Here is a 19,159-nt window from a genome sequence, read left to right on the forward strand (position 1 = left end):
GCATGAATGATCGCTGTGGATTTACTTCAAGGAGATGCATGAGTAAAACTATGTGTCTGCCTCTGACAACAAATGGTAGCTATAATTTCCCATCCATCTGCTGGGATCTTGGAGATTGTCGGAGATCTTGCCAGGCTGCGCTGGTTGGACACACGTCGTAAAGCTAATAGGGTTGGACTCCCAGACTGTGACACTGAGATTTGCTTCTCCCTTGATCAATTAGTCTCCGCTTGTCCCACTGTATCAGCCTCAGAGGAAAGACTGTAAAGATCCATCAAACTGTTGACTCAAAGGCAAGACGATGGGAAAAAAGAACCATGAACCTAATAGCTGGAATCACACACTATCCCATGAAAACTAGATGGTAAAACAACTGGAACCAAAACCTCTTGCTCTGTGTGTGGCACAGCAAACAATAGGTCACTCTCTAAGTTTTACATCTTCCATATTCCCTGAACAGAAGGCAAAGGTGTAAGAGGTCATCAAGCTCCTTCCGTCGTTGACCCGGCTCATATTTTACCAAATGAAAGGATGACATCTCTTTTCAAAGCTTTACCTAAAGTGATTTTCTGAAGGCAAGTGAAAGTTTCAAATTCCTGCTCCCCGGCTTGTTGTCTTTGGAGTGGACTCTGTCTCAGGCCATTGTGCTCCCCTTGACCTTAAGTGTCTTATCATTTGGCCCTGCAGAGCAGAGGTCACTCTGCAATAGGTGACCCTTCCCCCTGCCCGCTCCATTTTGCTTTTGTACAAGTACAAGAGGTCTCTATATGAAGACTCTCCAGCTGAAGATAATATACAAAGTACTCTGAGATAAATCTCAATGGAGCTTTTGAATAACCAAGAATAGAAGAGGAATGGAAAAGATTCAGATAATTCCGGACAAGATTTCCAGACTTCAGCAGTCTTCTGTAAAGTTTGTCTTCCATGTTATTTCTGGTGGACTGGTTTAACCCCACATCCTGGTCAGGAGTTTATCATAAAAGGCCAATTGCAATCCTGGTGTCTCTTTGTTCACTTAGCTGATAACTGGGAGAAAAAAACCATGAAAGTACTCCCACCTCTCCCTGTGTCTCTGATTTGGATAAAGTGGGTCATTTCTCGCTCATTAAGCTGAAACGGCTCTGAGCTCAACATGGCTGCTAAACCTGAAGAGAGAGGAGGCGTGAAGAAGAAGAAAGGGGGAAATGGACTGCAGGAGATGGTAAAAGGGATAGACTGGTGATGGTTTGGAGAACTGACAAGCAGAGGGGGGAGTTAAAGACCTGGGGGAGCAGAGGTCACCTCACCTAGGGCCTATTGGATCTGCCATAATGCAATGATGGGATCAGTTACAGGCCACACTGAAACAGAGAACCAGCACAGACCAATGGCTTTAAATGGTTGCATGTGACTTTGAGATGCAGGACTTTGACTGCTCCAGGAATCAGACCTGTGGGGTCTGCTGTGTGGAAAGTCAGTCAGACCGCATTACTGCTGCCCGTATGACTAAAGACCCTGACCGTCCTGATGGTCATCATGCCTCACAAAGTTTCAACGGGGTAAATGGACCGGCTGACGGTCCACATCCGGGTTGAAGAGAACTGCAGTGGCCTTACCGGCCTCTGCTGCTGGCCACCAGCAAATTGCCAACTCATACTGAGGCCCACAGATGTTTCAAACCATGTGACCGCTGTCAAGGCTTTATCGTCTGTCTAGGGGAGTTACACAATGTCTTTGTTTTGGCTTTATACTGGACATGAAATGAAATGAAATGGTTATTATGTTCAAATGGCTGGCTCTCAGATGGGACTGCATCTAATTACTATTTAATTCTCAGTTGTTTTTTTTGTTTGTTTAGTCAGTTCTAGCCTTTACCAGCTCCCACAGACTAATGCAACATTTTCAAATTGCTTGTTTTGTCTAACTAACGAACTAAAACCCAGTATATTCAATTTCCAATGAACTAATGGAGAGAAGCAACAAATTCTTACACTTGAGAGGCTTGAGCAAGATAATATTTGTGTATTATTGCTCATTAAATTACCCACACAATTCAGGAAAATTGATGCATATTAATTTTCTGTTGGTCGCGTTTGATAATAATGTTACTAATCATTTGTCGTAAGATGGGGCGCTATGTATTAAAAGGTGTTAATAGTCCTGCACTGATGATTTGCTGTGGATGTTAACTAACAGGGGAGAACAATTCAAAATGTGTTGTTTATGACTGCACTGTACAGTGCGTCACGGAAGCTTGAGGGAAGGAGATTCATCCAAATATTTCAGTCAATTTGGAGGATCATAAAATGCATCTGTTGTGTGATGTTTTAAAGTTCATATCAGTAATTTCCTCGGAGGCCAGATTCAACAGGAGACTTGGCTGAAACTCTTGAAACTTCTCAAATGAAATCCACAGAATCTGAAGGTCAGCAGTATTTCTTTGGTCATGTTCATTCATGACAACATAAACACTGAACTCTTGCTCCCCGCTATGTTTTTTTTTTCCCCCCTCAACGTGAAAGAAGATGAGTGGAAAAAGCTAAATGTTCTGTCGTTTTGTTGTTGATCTTCGATTAATCATGAGAGGCCAAGTGCAAGAAGAACCGTGTCCAGCCTTGTTTATGCAGGGCTCAGCTAGGGCCCTTCCAAACACACACACACACACACACACACACGCACACACACACACACACACACACACCCACACACACACACACACAAAGTGGCACATGCAAACACACACTTGTGCAGCAGGAGCAGCAGCAGCACTGAAAAGATCACTGGTTTCCTCCTGTTATGCAAATGCATCAAAACGCTTGAGTGAGAATTATATATGAATCCAATGAGGCTTTTTCTCTCTTTTAGAAATGCTTAGCCACAAGTACTGAGAGCCCTCAATGGCAAGCGTCCGCTTCACTCCCTGGCCATGCGTATTATTCAGCTTGACGAGACGCAAACTGACATAAGCACCCGGGCTCACTTTCACCCACTGGCAATCCGATTATATGGCCAACACGGCATCAATGCTGCAGGGCCAACAGGCAGTGAAGTCCGTCAAGCATCCCCTCCTCCACCCAAGCCCCTTCTTTCCCCATTCATACCTTCTTCTTCTTCTTCAACTGCCCCGCACAGCCACCCCTCCCACACACACACACACACACACACACACACTTCTTCAAGCCTCCAGTCCCAGTAAACAACAAAACTCCAGTCCAGAATCCTCAAATAGCAAGTTATAGACCATGCAAAACTCTACAAAAAAACATGGAAAAATAGTGAAGTAAAACTTTTGCTTGCTCGTTTTAAGGGACTTATCTTTGTCTGTGCATGACTAAAACAAGAAGTATTTGCTCATTTCATAATCACTCATGTTGCATGTAACTGAAAAAATCCTAAACAAGCATTTTATTACATTTTTTTGTCTATCTCAAGCTTGTCTCTGCCAGCTGTGCTGCTCTGTAGAGCACAAAGACAGCATTATACAGCTGCATGTGGTGGCCCTCTGAACTCTGTCTAGTGCCTGTTCATTCCATAATAATCAGATATTAGCAGCTATATCTATATCAAACAAGTGCTGCAGGTCGGCCTGACCAGGAGAGTCACCTCTAACGTCACAATGGGACTCCTAAGCTAAACTGGTGTTGACAACCACAGAGCCTGGCCTTCTTTTCCGTGCTGCGCACTGACGCTTGGGTCCTCAGACGGGGCACCCGTTGAAGCAGTGGGTGTTTACATGACGCTACCCGATAAGACTGCCAGGTGCTCGGGGGGGTTGGAGTGGAGGCTCCCCTTGCAAATCGCCCCGCATCCGTGAAACTAATGTAGAGATGAGATTAAACTTGCAGAGAGATACATTTGCAATTGATTAACGCTGAGCCACTGTGACAAATTGTATATACTTTTGAAGGAGTGTGTGCAAGTCTTTGTGTGCGTGTGTGTGTGTGCGTGTGTGTGTGTGGATTTACTACAATATCACTGCCAGATTATTGTTAAAACTAAAGAGGCTGGTTAAACAACTACTACTTACACCTGATTCTGTGTATTTTTGAGCACTAGATGCTTTTGTCAAAAAGGAGAATTAAAATATTTAGATGTAAATAATTTCTAATAATTTTAGATGGAGTTTAATGAGCCAATGGAGGATGTTCCACCTGCCTGCCTGTCCCTTCTAAAACAAGGATTTAGAGGACTACTGTGCTTCCTCTGCACCCCTCTGTTTTGTCTTGTATTAATGAGCAATTAACTTTGCATACAAGGTCACGGACAATGGTATTGGTTGTCAGATTATGCTAATGCTCTTGGCTGTGGCTGCACTGAAAGAGGACAGGGAATCCCTGTGAATAGAGAGGGTTGTGGCCTTTCTCCAAGATGAGAAAATGATATGCAAACTGTACCAACATGCGCTTTAAGAGGATTAGGACACCACTCGACATCCATACTGACAACTGCTAATAAATGAACAGCAAAAAGGAGAGGCAAGTGTCCCGGTCTGGACTAGACAGAACAGCTCTGCTTTGACACTTTCTGCAGTTGAAAGTGGAACTTGTGTGTTAAAGTTGGCGCAGTTAATGAAAATGTAAACGTGATATGCATGATCTTAATGATGTGATTTGATGAGTGAACGTGGGGGGTGAAGATGAGATCAAAATTGATGACAAAAGCCCAACTGAAAGAATTCAGTGTGGGGTGAGACAGATGAAAAAAGAGCCTGGGGTGAAACTAAGAAGTTGAACTGCCATGACCAAGTGAGAGGGAACAGGTGCAGCCAGAGTTCATATAGAGCGCTTTGTGCGCTGATATGGCTCCAGTCCATTTGGGGAAGAGGGAGGGGCCCATGTTTAATACAAAGTTAATATCGATTTAATGCTTGTCACTGCTCTTCTGAATCTTGTGGCATTGCTAATTCGCTCAGTGTTGAGCAGGGCTTTTTCACCGCCTGTGCCAGATGCTGCAGGGACCTTAAGAGCCGCCGGTGAGCTGAGGTGAAGCCGCGGCCAAAACACCCCAAGTGGGAGCCGCTGCCGAGGTGAAGCCCGGTCACAAACTGAATCGGCTGAAATAGATGTTTGGTTAACTTCACATGGCAGGAGCGAGGATTCAGTGCAGCTTCATCCGAAACCTGCACAAACGGTCACATTTAAAGGCTCCATGGGCTCAAAAAGTAGAGAGAAAGTTTACTCAGGAAAAAACAATACAAGTGAAAAGTATTTCATTACTCAGAATTGTGATTTTTCAAATTAAAGTATGGTCCAAATTGGACATATTTCCAGCAGGATTAAGTATCAAAACTAAAAGTATTTCCTATGGTCGGTGTTACTTTATTTAATATTATCAGCCAGTTACGTATTTATATCCACGCAGCATTTTAATGCAGCTAATTTTAACTGCTATATATACTGGTGAGTAGTTTAATCTATAACAGCGCAAAATTGGAATCTGCATTAAACAAGTATAGTGAAATATAAAATATCATAAAACCAAGTGCAAGTAGGAAACAGTACTTAAGGAAATTACTATCAATTATTGTTAGTTTACACAGAAAAATCCCTATAAAAAGTTCATAATATTCAGAATTAAGTGTCTGCCACTCAAATTCAACTTTATTTACTTATCATCCTTTAATAACAATATTGTTACAATATTCCCACTGTGTTGTTAGAAACCTCTGGTTATTAGTGGGTCTAAAGTTGTATCTGTCTATTATTTAATGGCACTTCTAAATTAATAATATGTAATAGCCTATCTATTAACTGACTTACCTGTGTTGCATGTACTGCCACAGAAAATGGTTAAATGCTCAGGATGGATGTGTTAACAGAAATAAAAGGCCCTCATTTACCAAACCCTGGTGGAGTTGGATGCAGGCTTGAAAGGCTGAGGGGCTGAGATGGATGGACTGGTGACCGGTGTCATATACGAGGCTGCAACCAGTCAGCACAATCTGTTCATCCTGGGTAAAGTGAAAAGATGGGGAGTTCCCTTTCCTCGGTGCGTCCACGTCACCGATAAATAATGAGGGAATAATAAACAGTTAACCACCTGTCGGACCCGCGGCACAATGGCGCGGCCCATAGAGAGCCTCTCATGCATGGGTAACATATTTACTCAGCCCCTTTCACTTAACGAAGCAGAAAGAGACTCAAGACAATGGTTAAGTTCATCTATTTAGTAAACCTGCCTGGCCCTGTCGGAAAACGTACAACAATTCTTTAATAATCTATAATAAATTGCCTATAGCCTACTGTACATAAATATATCTGGAAAATCATGAATTAATTTAGGAATATTCTGGTAATCTACAGATTAATATGAATAATCCTATTGCCTGAAGGGATATTATAGGGACATCCTAAATGATAAACATCAGTAGGTAATCCCTATGGGGGTATTAACGTACCATAAACATAATATGAATATTATAGTCTATATGATAGAAATACTATATTGAATATTATCATAATAATAATAATAATAATAAAATTAAACCGAGTCAACTGTATAAATTAAGCATTAGACTCCGACGCACTGTAATTTGTAATAAACGTATATTGGTGATGGGAAATAGGCTCCTATAAATTATCCTATAATGCCATGTAAATTTTAACTTGAGATGTTGAATCCCTGCAGGATAATCATGCTACAATGATGGGACCTCAGTGGGCTCTAACAGGGGGTGGGGCTGTTGTTGGTTGGTAATATTTCAGAGATGTGCTTTTAATGGCTTTAATTCAGCCGCAGCCAGCTGTTTTTACTCGGCCTGGTAAAGGAGCGGGGACGTGGCAAGCTTGCAAAGCTCGTAGAAATTAGTCTCGGTCAGCCAGAGCAGCCTATGCTTCCTGCTAACCATCTGCTTACCGCTCACAAAAGGGGGATTTCAGGCAGCCAAGTAAAGGAATATGGGCTCATAAAAAAGCATTGAAGGTCTCGTTACTTATTGGAGGTGTAGCTGTGGTGGCGCAGCGCGGTGTTAACGCCTGTTTGTGCGTCCTGCGCTCATAAAGCAGACGCACCTCTGATAAGCCCTGACTCTCTCCAAAGGATCATTTCACGGAGGCGTTCCCTTTTTAATTATCGGATTGTGGCCAATTTATATTAGATTGATGCTGAACTACTTATCATCATTTGAGCTGATGCCAAATGATGCTTCACTTCAGTCAGAGGAGTCAGTCGGACTCACGTGGACTGTTGTGGTGTCGTATTTAAGTAAAAGTTTGTTTACATGCACTTTTATTTAACAGCGAGACTTTCTTCTTCATGACTTTTTTATTAACTGGTGTGACAGCCTGAACAATTTCACTGCGAGCAAAACATAAAAATATTTAAAATATTAATACAGTCAAAATTAATTTTATTTGGTTTTTCATATTAAAAGAAGATTTATAACATTAAATAATTATGTACATAATCAGTAAAGCTACTCTCCACAGAGAGATATATTTTTTATAGTTGTGTTTTTCCTTAAGTAAAAAAAGATTAAATGAAAGATGCCAAACATGTTACTTTTAGGCCAAAAATATGAAGTCCAGAGCTACATGACGATAAAAGCTATGAATGAAAAAAAAATGCAGATTAATAAAAATAAAATTAAAATGTTTTTTCGTTTCTTGAATGATTTTAAATCTAAATCCAAGGGTTTTATTTTAATTGCGTTTCAAACTGGCAACAATTAGTTGTTTTTTCCCCTTTTGGACTTCGATGCGTTTTCGCCTGATTACTCTGCTTTAACTGGTTTTCAGGGGCAAAGCTGACAGAACACGACTATCAGGCTCCAAGTCGCTTTAATAAGAGTTTTATATGGGGTCTCAGTGTCCGCTCATATGAATGCGTTTTAAATCAAATCACAGATGCACTTTTATTCAGCCGGTTAAAATAGCAGAACAAAACCGTCTTTAGAAATAAAGCTTTTTTTATTCCACTGGGCTTTTTTTTGAAGCCGAGTGAGGGAAGGAGAGAAAGGCCGAGGGGCGCCTCCTCCGCAGCTGAGGGTGACAGTTAGTTCATGGTTAACAGGATCATGAGCGCACGGCGCAGGCCGCACACTTCTCCTGTGCGCTCTGTGCCGCGGCTCTGCGCACTGAATGAAGCCTGTGCAAAAAGAGTGATATTTAACACATCTGTTAAAGCGTTTTGATAGCAGAAATCCGTTTAAGACATTATTCCATGACGAGGGCCAGATTGAGTGTTGAGAATCCTATGAAACCCTACAACTGATTTACATTTGAGATGCTGCGCATCGCATCTGCGACTAACAGAGAATGTAGATTTAACAATAAACAGTCTACTCAGTTGTTTTGTTTATAGTATTAGATAGTTTATGTACCTGTAGCTATGTTTGTTTTTCCAACTCTGAAAATAGAATAAAAGAATAATTTAGCATTTTAACGAGTATATTTTTATATCCTGCATAACAGAAGGACACAGTGAAAGGAAAAGAATAAAGTATCTTTCTTAAAGTGCTCATTAAAAGTCCCCAATAATGAATGAATCTGCAAAGATTGCTCTTTAATTAGGCCGCTTGCCTCTGCCAAACAAAACAAATTGAAAGGAAAGTGGTCAACATGCAAAATTGATGACTGAGCCCCTTTTGTGGACGTTACATTGTGTGTTGCTTGCTTATGAAGTCTAATGCAATCATAAATTGCGTCCTCTGGCCAATCAGCGGGCCGGGGGATAGGGCATGAAAGCGACCCATGTGGAGAACTTTGTTGAGCCCCATTGTGAGGCTGTCAGCCCTGAGAGGAGGGCCGGGGGGGCAGGCTGCTATAAAACTCCTCTCCCCAGAGTGAGGAAACCAGAGGAGTTAGCAGCCATTCACACGACTGATTCTCTCCCAACTGACAAGAGGAGTATTTCAGATTTCACACTGTTTTTTAAACCGGGACCATGATGATCCCAAGCGTCATCGCGCCTCCTGCCCTCTACCCGGGGCTGTACCGCCCCGCCGCGGCTCTGCCGCTCCATCAGACCCTGCCGTCCGCCTTCCCGACCCACTCCAGCTTTCTAGTGGAGGACCTGCTGCGGATAAGTCGTCCCGCCGCCTTCATAAACCGGACTGTCCCATCAGTGAGTGGCTCCCTGCCCACTCCCATCACTACCGTTTCCTTCAGCTGCGCGCCCGTGGAGCGCGCGGTGGCCACCACCGCGGTGACGCGCGAATCGTGCTCGCCGAAAACGTCGCTGCCGAACAGCAAGGACCCAACTTTTCTCAAGTTTGGAGTGAGCGCCATCCTCGCACCTTCACCAAAGACCGGTGAGTAGACAGACTGTCTCCGGCTTCAGTCATGTGTTTCTTTAGATTCATTTTTCTCATTCAGGAATGGTTTTAACACGTGTGATGTTCCTCCACAGCCTCCTCACCCCCCACAATCCAAAGCCTGCACTGCAAGACCTTCCCCTTCCCCTGCTTTGACGGAACCTTTCACCCCATATTCAGGACGCCTTATTTACCAGGTAGGCATAACTTTTACGCACTTGGCTTCACAGATTCATAGACTCTGTTTAGCCTTTAGAATTCAGTCTGAACTAATTGCATTTAGATGTAAAACACTTTGAACTCCTGTCATATTTTACCAAAATAGAAGCTGAAAAGGGACAAACAGCCAGAAAAGAAGAAATCACTGTCTTATTAATGGGGGCTGCTGGCTCTGGCCCCTAGCCGGACCCACCCACCCACCCCCTAATTAACCAATTATCCCAAATCGTCACGCTCTAAATTTGAGGCGGGGTGGCGAGTTATAGTCCCCCCCTGCTTCCCATTGGGGGGCGTTGTGGCATTTTCCCGGCCCACGTTTTCCCACAGCGCCCGGGGGGCCACCGGGCCGCTGTGGCAGGCAACAAAGCCTTCAGCACCGTGACCAATTTGGTCAGCTCCCACCGGGCGAACCACCCACACACCCTGGAGAGTGACTTTTACCAGGCGGGCCAAAGGCGTGAACCAGTCATGCACTAATTTCCCTATTAGGCGCTATTGAGAGTTTTCAATATTCTCACAAGACCACATAGCGCGTCGTTGTTCCTGATTCTGCTGCGGCCACAGGGCAGCTACAGTGAGGGGCAAGTCCAGGCAGCAGTGTGCAGAGAAGGGAACGTGTTTTGCGCGGTGGGATTTCTGAGTAAAGGGAATATTTGAAAGCCAAACTACAACCAGAATGTCCCAGCTGGGGAAAGTTTTTCCCTGCATGCTGCACGGCCCATAGGATAGGTTACCACTGACCTCCAGTCCTCACTCTCTCTGTGCCCTAAACGTTCCTCTATTCTCCACCCGGGCCAATCAACGAGTTGAGATAAAGAATAATCTCTTAGAAAAGTCTATAAAGTCGCTAGTCCCTGCTTTCATTCAGACAAATCATAATGGAGATGGAGTCTTTTCATGGGCTCAGCTGAATGCCTCAACAAAACAACTCCAGCGCCCTGAATAGCTTTTCGTGTTCATTTAATGAAAATGATTTGAGGGCATGAAGAAAAAAAAAATGCGCCATTCCCCTCCACTCTTCACTCCCCCCTCCGGGCATCAGTATTCTGGTATGCAGTTGTGTTTAGTTTGAAAGTGTAAATCTCCTTTTGTTGCGATAATATATGGCCTTCGCCGCCTGTCCAGAGTCTTTTCTGCGTTAGTTCATTACTACACAATTACCGTTCACGGTTTATTAACTCCTCTATCCGCCCTCACAGGGTTCCTTAAAGGATATGCTACCTCTTTACCATACCAATGCGGTTGGGGACCGGCCAATGTGCTAATTAGTCACCTCGTGCCATTTCACTCAAAACAGAGACGTATTGCACAGTTCCATGGGGGAAAACTTCCAATAATAACCGCTTTAAAAGTATGGCCTTACAGAGACATCACTATAGTCATATAGATCCGCTCTGATGTCTTAGATGTATAAAGCAGTAAGATATTTCCCATCACCCAGCTGCTCCTTTTCTGGCTGTATTGATCATTTCTTCTCTGTGAACATTTGTTTTTCTGAGATGCGACATAGTAAACAAAGCTAATAGGTTGCTGTTTCTCCTCTGTGTTTGTATTGTAGCATCCTCATCCGTTGTTCCCATCCCCGGGACATTTTCGTGGCCCCTGGCCGCCAGAGGGAAACCCCGCAGAGGGATGCTGAGGAGGGCGGTGTTCTCCGACGTGCAGCGCAAGGCCTTGGAGAAAATGTTCCAGAAACAGAAATACATCAGCAAACCGGATAGGAAGAAACTGGCCTCCAAACTCGGCCTTAAAGACTCACAGGTAACAGTCAACCATAAGCGCTCACGTGGTCTTAAAATTATCAATACGTCGTGCGTAATTTGATCATAAAGACGCTGCTGCGCATTCCACTGCACCTGACGCAGAACTTTCCACTCACCGTTTTCCCTTGTCCACAGGTGAAAATCTGGTTCCAGAACCGGCGGATGAAGTGGAGGAACTCAAAGGAACGAGAGCTGCTTTCGTCCGGTGGCTGCCGTGAGCAGACGCTGCCCACCAAAGCCAACCCGCACCCGGACCTCAGCGACGTGGGCAAGAAGTCCTCAGCCGAGGAAGAGGAGGAGGATGAGGAAGAGTTCAGTAGAGAGAGAATGAGGTCGGCGGGATCCAGCATCTCCTCTCCTTCTCTCTCCAGTAAGCACTCAGACTTCTCAGAGTCAGATGAAGAAGAAATAACAGTATCTTAATTTATTTAAAAAAAAAAAAAAAAAAAAAAGCCAATATAGAGATATAACCCACGTTCTGTTTTTATATGAGACTGTGACCAGATTTGTAAGAGACAAACCCCATAAATGTCAATGTTCAAAAACTAAGTTTCACTTCAGTCTGTTGCTTCATCAGGATCTGCTTCTGAGATACAATTTGCTGTTTTGCACAGCTTTGTTCAATTGTACAGTATTTTGTACAATTTTGTATGGAAATTTTATGCCAAGAATATTGAGTTACTTTTGCCTTGACCTTGAATAGAGTTGTTTATTGAAAAATGTAGCTATTTCGTTAATAATTTATATGAATCTGTTTAATAAGTATGTTGTATTATGCGCTGTATATATGTTTATTTCACATTTTTTTGTATAAACACCAAATAAAATTGTAAACAATTCCAATGGCTGCGTGTGTTTGTTTTGTGTAGAACAAAAATGGACAGTTTGAAATAATTAAATCATAAATAATCATTAATTTTATTGGATCACAATAACTTAAGACTAGTACAGTGATATCAGATTTAATTCTCGAGCCCTGGACAGACCAGTGATGACAAACGGCATCAATCTGCTCTGATGTAAAGAGACTGTACACAAAATACTCCTCTTCAAGTACTGTAACAAATCAGCTAGAAAAATTCATCAAAATGCTGCAAGATAACCAATTATTTACAGAGTTATGTTACATATAAAAAATGTACATAGCAAAGAAGGCTAAACATTCATTGAGTTTGTGAGTAATAAACACACAGACCGGTCAAATGCTTCAACAACATCCACACCTCTCAGAGCTTTTCACAAGACAAACACAGTCAGCCTCTTTGTGCTCACAAGGACTGTAGCAGGAGAGCCTCTATGAATTACACAGACACACATATGGACAAAGAACGTTTGCCACAAATCCGAAGAAGTCTTCACAAATCTGGTTCCATGCTTTAGGTCTCGGCAGTGCTGAAGTCTGCGCCGGGGGGGGACGGGGACACACAAATGCACGTCGAGCTTTTGGCTTCCATTTGGAGATCAGAATGAATGTTGCATAGCATCGGTGACAAAAACACTGAAAGTGATGGAAGCCGCGCTGAACGACATGACCCCAGCTTTAACGTCTGCCCGCCCTTTCCCAGAAGGCAGGCTGGGAGGTTTCCAACAACAACAAAAAGTACAATAACTTTATTTTTTTTTAAGCCATAGAAATGATGTTAAAACTTTTACATTATCATCCAACCACAAGTACCTTTATACCTTTAAACCTCCGATTAATTATATCATTATAAACAAAGCAGCATATACACTAGTTCTTACTTAATTAGTTCAACATGTTTGTTATGACAGTTTTGATCATCACAAATCACATAATCAGAACAGACAAGGAGCGTGGCGAAAGCATAGTTGAAGGATGGAGATGAGGTATAAAATAAGCGCATCTTCTTAAACTTCCTTCATCCGATCAACCTGCAAACGCTTCTGATTTCGAGCACCGAAAAACACATCTATATGTTTTTCTTTCCTGCTAGAGGTCCAAATATTTACACCAGCGTCTCAGCACTGGGTTCATACATGCATACAATTTAATTTAAAAACCCAAAGTACTGCTTCTCATTCACGTCTCTTCAATCCCACAGCATTGGTGTTTGATATGATGCGAGGTCAACCGCCGCTTGACTCGGAGCCCTGTTAAGTTTACAGCCATTTAGACAAATAAAGAATCAGCTAATGCACATAGTCTGTTCGAAAAAGAGTAAGGCATTGTTTGTTATAATTCAGTCCAGCACCAAAAGAGAGTTGTGCTACAACAGCCTGCTTGGGCCAACGTGCATGGAGATCTCAAAGGATTGTGAGGGGTTAAAGCGAGAACTTAGAAGTGGTCGAGGCGTTATTTGTGAAACTACACGGAAAGATACAACACAGATAGAAAAGGACATTATCTCAAACACTGTTAAAAGGATATATCGAGCCGTGGTGAATGTTAATTTCTCAGTCAGCACCATTTCCTCCTGATAGTCTTTGTTATTTCTGAGAACCAGGTCTTCAGAGACATTTTACTTTGCTCTGTAAAATTAGCTGCAGATTTTTTACTGGATAAGATAAGCTTTTTATTTCCAGTAGGTTTGACTGGCGTCTGTGTTTACAGTTGTGCCTTTGGCTGAGAAAATGCACACACTCACTATGTTATTGTGCTCCATTTCAGAGGAACTACTTTTGGTGGAACAATGGTTTCTCAGCCACAAGGCAGGATGTAACCACTGAGGACCTTGATGCCGTGTGATGTGTCAACTCCAGGAGAAACAGTATCAGCAGGATTGTGGTGAGGTTTTTTGGTTAAACTGACCTTGTCTTGCTTGTTTCTTTAGTTTGGAAATGTTTTTCCACAGAGTTTGACATTGTTCTGGTGAAGCAATGTTGCCACCAGTGTTTGTTACCATGTTTATATCATGAATTCCTTTTTGTAAACACACCAGTTCTCATCGTTTTTTTGTCCACTAAGGGCTCTGAATTTAACTCAAAACATGTATCTGGTAGGAAATATTTTTAACAGTACTCTCTTAATTATTTTTTGTGGACACTCATCTTCTTTATTACTATTTTTTTTTTTTTAATGAATGATCTTTCTGAGGAGTTTTGGGAAGTGAGTGCAGGCACTCTGCAGGACTTAACACTCACTTTGGCTCTTGGCTCTTAAACTTAGTTTCTCCTCCAGCAATCACACATGCAACTTCAGCAGCAGAGGAGGAGGAGAAGCAGAAGCAGGAAGTGGCTGGCTGTTCATCCGTCCAACTCACTGCAGCCTCATCTCTGCTCTCAGCAGCTTGTAGCTCAGGCTCACTGATGCTCCAGAGACAAGGGTGTGTACCGCCATCTGCAGGCAGCGCAGGCGCACTGCAGCGAGGCAGGACCAGGAGTATCTCAGCCCGATGAGCTGGAGCTGCGGCTCAGTGAAGGATAGAGGATTCCTGGCTGGTGTTTACGTACGCTGATGGCTGGATGACGATGGTAGTGATGATGCCTCACTAACAGTGACAGGCTGTGTGCTTTTATTCTGTCTGTCTGAAGTAGATGTCAGGCTCCTGACAGGAGCCACGGGCCACAGCGGTGAAAAAAACAAAACAAAAAGAAAAACACAAAACAAAACAGCGCAGTGCAGTAGAAACTTTTGTTGCCCGTTTTCTGAAATGCAATTTTAACTTTATTTTTCTTTTTAAATATTTGGGTTACCTGCACCCAAATTAAGGTGGCTGGATTTTGTGGCATGAAATTATGCTCTGAACAAGACGTCCTCAGAGCGAGAACATTTGTTATAAAAAGTTTCTCCTGAAAACTGATCCCAGTGTTGCGTTTTGATGGCATCACAGGGTCGACTCCAGCGACGAGTCCAGGATGTCGTCCTGGTGGCTGTTGCTGTTGGAGTCGCTGTCGTAGCTCTGCGGGCTCGACGACGTCGCCGCCTCCTTCAGACGCATCAGCATGTTCATCTGTTGGCAAAACAAGAGTCAGTCTGATCGGACTTCACAACTCAGAGATGGAACAAGCACCTGTTCTCTTCAAAGACTGTAAGTTTCTGATTATTTTATTTGACTCTCCATCTTCCATTAAAAATATGAACTGCCTCTCTGACCAAAAATAAATTAATAAGGTCCATTAGCTTGCAAGCTAGGACGCTGACGAGGGAGTTTATGGAAACAACAGAGACGACAGGTGTTTAGACTTAAATTTCTTCTGTTTCAATGTATTTGTGCATGACTGACCTGCCTAGTTTAAATGCTCGCTAACAGATGTTCTTCTTCGTGTGTATTTTTTGCTCACCAGTGGGTCTGCGTCGCTGTCACTCTGTGGGGGCTCTTTCCTGACTCCTTCTCTCGGGGCAGAGTAGCCATCGAACCCCACATCCTCTGGGCGGAGCTGCAGCAGCGGGGGCCAATCAGCTGGAGCGGGCGTGGCTGACCACGGGTAGGTGTCAATCACCCAAGCAGCCGGGTCCTCCCATGCAGCCCTGCGGCCATACAACTACAGAGACACACAAGATGAGACTGAAAAATACTAGAAGATGCTCCGAGGCAGATTTGTCTGATGTCTGAGGTTTTGTTTGAAGATGTCTCTGCCTCTTAAATGCATATGTATAAAAGGAGGGCTGCATTTTAAAAATATAAACCTCAATGACAACAGGCAAAACTGAAAGCTGCTCTGATTTAATTAAAAAGCTGCTTGTAGCTGTTTAATTTCTTGAGAGGTTTTTCTTATTTTAGATTTGTTTTAAATACACATGAACAGCTAAAGATACCTTTTCTCATTTTTAAAAATATCAGATACCAAGAGAAGTTTTTCATGTGGAGATTTTTCACTCAGTAAAAAAAAAAGTATTTCCATTTCAGTTTGACTACATAGTGGTTTCTCCTCTAAGCTGATGAGAGACAAATTCCTCTACTGAACTCTGCCTTTCAGCATCCCCTTCAATCAGAGGTTGCACTGTGGTAATTAGCTGCCACCTAATTAAATCAGATGCTAATTACACGCAGATTAATAGTACAAATTGAATCCATTTCACTTTGATGAACATAACCTTGGTCCTCCGAGAGGGCAAATCTGAACAATTCCATCATTCTCAAACTCATTACACTTCCCCTCCATTCAGATTAAACATCCCCTCAGGACGTCAAATCAAGTTTCGTTATTAATTAGTTTTATTGTTGCCTATAAAAAATATTGTGAAAATCCCACATCGGAGCCAACAACAGAAACTGGACCAGCTGTTCTTTGGGAAAACAAACCAACTGTGTGTGATGTTGTTACCTGCAGTCCCTCCCGTACGGCCTCCAGCATGTAGGGGATGATGGAGTAGTTCCAGAGGTCAGTGAACCAAACCCTGGATCCCTCCACATCCATGGGACACGACAGGAAGAGACGAGGTCCTGCAAAGCACAGAGCAGAGAGGTAAGACGCCGGCCGTTTCTGGGCTGACTTTAATGAACTGACCCTTCATCAGTCGTGCAAAGTCCTCTTACCGATGGTGACGTCAGAGGAGCTGTGTGTCTCCAGGAAGCGGTTGAGGTGGTGCCAAACCCGCGGGATCCAGTCAATGATCTTCACCAGCTCCATGTTGCGCGTTCGGCTGCCGATCTCCGTCTCGATCAGCTTCCTCCTCAGGTAGCGACCAAGGAAGCCTTTCACTGGCTCCATGTGGTTGGCACACAGCACCCACCTGGTCAGACAACACACAGGTACGTCATACAAAGTGTTAAAAACTTTCCCAGAAATGTTTTAGACCAAGTGAATCTTTCAACATTGAGCTGCCAGGAGTGTGAGGGGGAGATCTGCAGCAGTTTACCTGAAGTTGTGGTGAAGCTGCAGGTTGGGGGCAGACGACGTGGCTTGGCTCATGGTGCCAATAATGTAGGGGCTGAGAGGAGAGAAACACACTGAATATTACTGTGTCTCATTGGTTGAAATCAGTCCTGGACATGTGTGATGTAGAACAGTTGAGAGAGTTAACAGGGCTCTACTTTGAATTAAAAACATTTAGTCACAAGTGAAGTGAAACATCTTTTGGTTAACTCTATCCACATTCATGCAAACATTCATTTTTAGATAAAGACGAACGTGTGTGTGTGTGTGTGTGTGTGAGAGAGTGTGAGTGTGTGTGTGTGTGAGAGAGTGTGAGTGTGTGTGTGTGTGTGAGTGTGTGTGTGAGAGAGAGAGAGAGAGAGAGAGAACTGACCAGTGCTGGTAGTTGCAGTTGAAGAGGCCGTTGAAGATCTCTCCCAGGGAGCTGACATGGTGCAGGTTGTCCAGAATGACCACTAGAGGGCTCTCCACCCCCGGCACACCGCTGCACTGCTCGGCCAAACCTGACAGGTACTGACGCAATTCCTACAGAGAGAGAGAGAACATTTAAAACCATGTAACCATTAGCAATTTTTTTTATCTTGGAGCAACAGAGTCAAAAAGTTGAGAGGATAGAAGGTCAATATTGAGCTCTTTGTCCTGATGTGTTAAATTATCTATCTGGTGCTCTACTTTCTCAAAACATTACTAATGTCAAAATACTATTTTGTATCATACATTTTGAATTTGTATTTAATATATTTTTCAAATCTTAAAAAATGTGCAGAACGTTCCTGTCAAGTCACTATGGCTTTCTCTCATTAATCAACTTTTGGAAACTTTAACATAGTAATTAATTTTACCTTTAAACATAATACCTTCCCACGGCCTTTAATTTAAAACAGTGTGTAGTTATTTTTATAGGGACTTTTGTTTTCAGTTGTTGTGGCTCCCATTCGAAGTATGACAATTTGTAATTTAACAGAAACTGCAACAGAATTAAAGTCAGTCCATTTTGATGTTAAATTTCAACACTAATACACATACTAATACTGATTTTGTTCTGTGTGTTTACCTTGCTGGACTTGTGGTCCACGTTAAATGTGACAACAGCGTGCGGGGTCAGAGGTCGGCCCTCCAGCAGCAGCAGGTGTCGAGACAGCTGATTGGCCAGGTATGTCTTCCCCGTGCCGCTGGGGCCCGACAGGATGACTCGTCTGTGCTCCTTCAGCAGGGAGACGTAGCGCTGCAGCATCGGCTTCGGGATCAGCGTGTCGAACACCAGCGAGTCCACGTTCTCAGTGCTCACACCTGGAGAGACACACACACACACACGTCAGTATGTTCATGTCAGAGGAGAAAACTGATCTGCAGAGGATGGACGATGAGTTTCTGGAAATATCTGACGTAAGATATCTGCTTTGATTTACCAGCACAATGAAATTAGAACTGGTTTTATCCTTCTATCAGTCAACAGACTGTTAAAGATCAAATAACTTCATTGACTGGAAGCAGCAGCACAGTGTAACCATTTGCAGCCTTGACTTTACGAGGCCTCGGTACCTTTGAGCTGGATGCTAATGGTGTTGCTGTCTCCCACCAGGTAGCCGCAGGGCAGCAGCTCGGGTGTGTGGGCGGCGCTGAGGCTGCTGTGCCGGTGGATTTCTCCGATGTTGTATCCCTCCACACTGTCTGAGCTCAGGCCCAGCTGGCTCACAGGGTCCACGTGGGTAATGTACTCCTGTCACACACAAAGTTTCTACATTTAGCAGCTTTTTAAAGGATTCAAAGTTTGTCTTTGTGATTAGTTTCTATATAATACCAGCATCTGATTCTGTGTTTATAGCTCGTTTACCTTGAAAAGGCGTCGGACCACTCCGTCCAGAACATCCCACTTGGTTTTACCACTCACACCGATGCAGCCAATCAGAAAGTGGCGTGGCCGGCCCTCCTGCGATTGAAAAGCATGACTGGTTTTAGAAACCAAGAAGCCGACAGGTAACACAATCGTAACCAATAAACAATAGTTTTGTATTTTTCAAACTGGTCTCACCTCTCCCCACTTCCTGTCCTCGTCCAGGCTGACGACGATCTTGACGTGTCTCCCCTCCTTCCTCATCCCTCCCTCTCCGCCAGTGTCATCCAGCAGCATGTCTGACAGGAGGGAAGAGCGAGTTAGACGAGGTTT

The 19,159-nt window shown here is 43.4% G+C and overlaps 2 protein-coding genes and 1 long non-coding RNA gene across 12 annotated transcripts in view; 2 read left to right on the top strand and 1 right to left on the bottom strand.

Moving 5' to 3' along the window:
* Positions 1-8,629: 8,629 nt before the first annotated feature.
* On the top strand, positions 8,630-12,053 carry dbx1a (developing brain homeobox 1a). The gene is made up of 4 exons (XM_056376085.1): positions 8,630-9,229; positions 9,328-9,429; positions 11,010-11,212; positions 11,350-12,053. Exons 1-4 carry the CDS (start codon positions 8,863-8,865, stop codon positions 11,635-11,637), a joined length of 960 nt encoding a protein of 319 aa, XP_056232060.1. The 5' UTR covers positions 8,630-8,862; the 3' UTR covers positions 11,638-12,053.
* A 55-nt stretch (positions 12,054-12,108) lies between these two features.
* nav2a (neuron navigator 2a) overlaps positions 12,109-19,159 on the bottom strand; it is a 223,625-nt gene continuing 216,574 nt past the window's right edge. For all 10 annotated transcript variants that reach the window (XM_056376044.1, XM_056376017.1, XM_056376035.1 and 7 more), the window contains 10 exons: positions 19,025-19,125; positions 18,827-18,922; positions 18,535-18,712; positions 18,047-18,282; positions 17,366-17,517; positions 16,976-17,047; positions 16,653-16,849; positions 16,441-16,559; positions 15,457-15,657; positions 12,109-15,125 (listed from right to left, as the gene is read on the bottom strand). In XM_056376044.1, the coding sequence (XP_056232019.1) occupies positions 15,000-15,125; positions 15,457-15,657; positions 16,441-16,559; positions 16,653-16,849; positions 16,976-17,047; positions 17,366-17,517; positions 18,047-18,282; positions 18,535-18,712; positions 18,827-18,922; positions 19,025-19,125 (1,478 nt within the window). In that variant the 3' untranslated portion in view covers positions 12,109-14,999. The remainder of the gene's footprint in view (positions 15,126-15,456; positions 15,658-16,440; positions 16,560-16,652; positions 16,850-16,975; positions 17,048-17,365; positions 17,518-18,046; positions 18,283-18,534; positions 18,713-18,826; positions 18,923-19,024; positions 19,126-19,159) is intronic.
* Positions 18,257-19,150, top strand: LOC130169400 (uncharacterized). Its single transcript, XR_008827831.1, has 4 exons — positions 18,257-18,378; positions 18,575-18,701; positions 18,818-18,969; positions 19,052-19,150. It is a non-coding gene; the product is annotated as an uncharacterized LOC130169400 (long non-coding RNA).

Source organism: Seriola aureovittata, chromosome 1 (assembly GCF_021018895.1).
Source record: "Seriola aureovittata isolate HTS-2021-v1 ecotype China chromosome 1, ASM2101889v1, whole genome shotgun sequence".
NCBI classification, from domain to species: domain Eukaryota; kingdom Metazoa; phylum Chordata; class Actinopteri; order Carangiformes; family Carangidae; genus Seriola; species Seriola aureovittata.

Excerpts from the sequence above, each read along its gene's own strand:
- dbx1a (XM_056376085.1), top strand. The coding sequence starts at position 8,863 with ATGATGATCCCAAGCGTCATCGCGCCTCCTGCCCTCTACCCGGGGCTG. Across the intron at positions 9,430-11,009 it reads CAGGACGCCTTATTTACCAG|CATCCTCATCCGTTGTTCCC; the intron begins GTAGGCATAACT and ends TTTGTATTGTAG. Across the intron at positions 11,213-11,349 it reads TCGGCCTTAAAGACTCACAG|GTGAAAATCTGGTTCCAGAA; the intron begins GTAACAGTCAAC and ends CCTTGTCCACAG.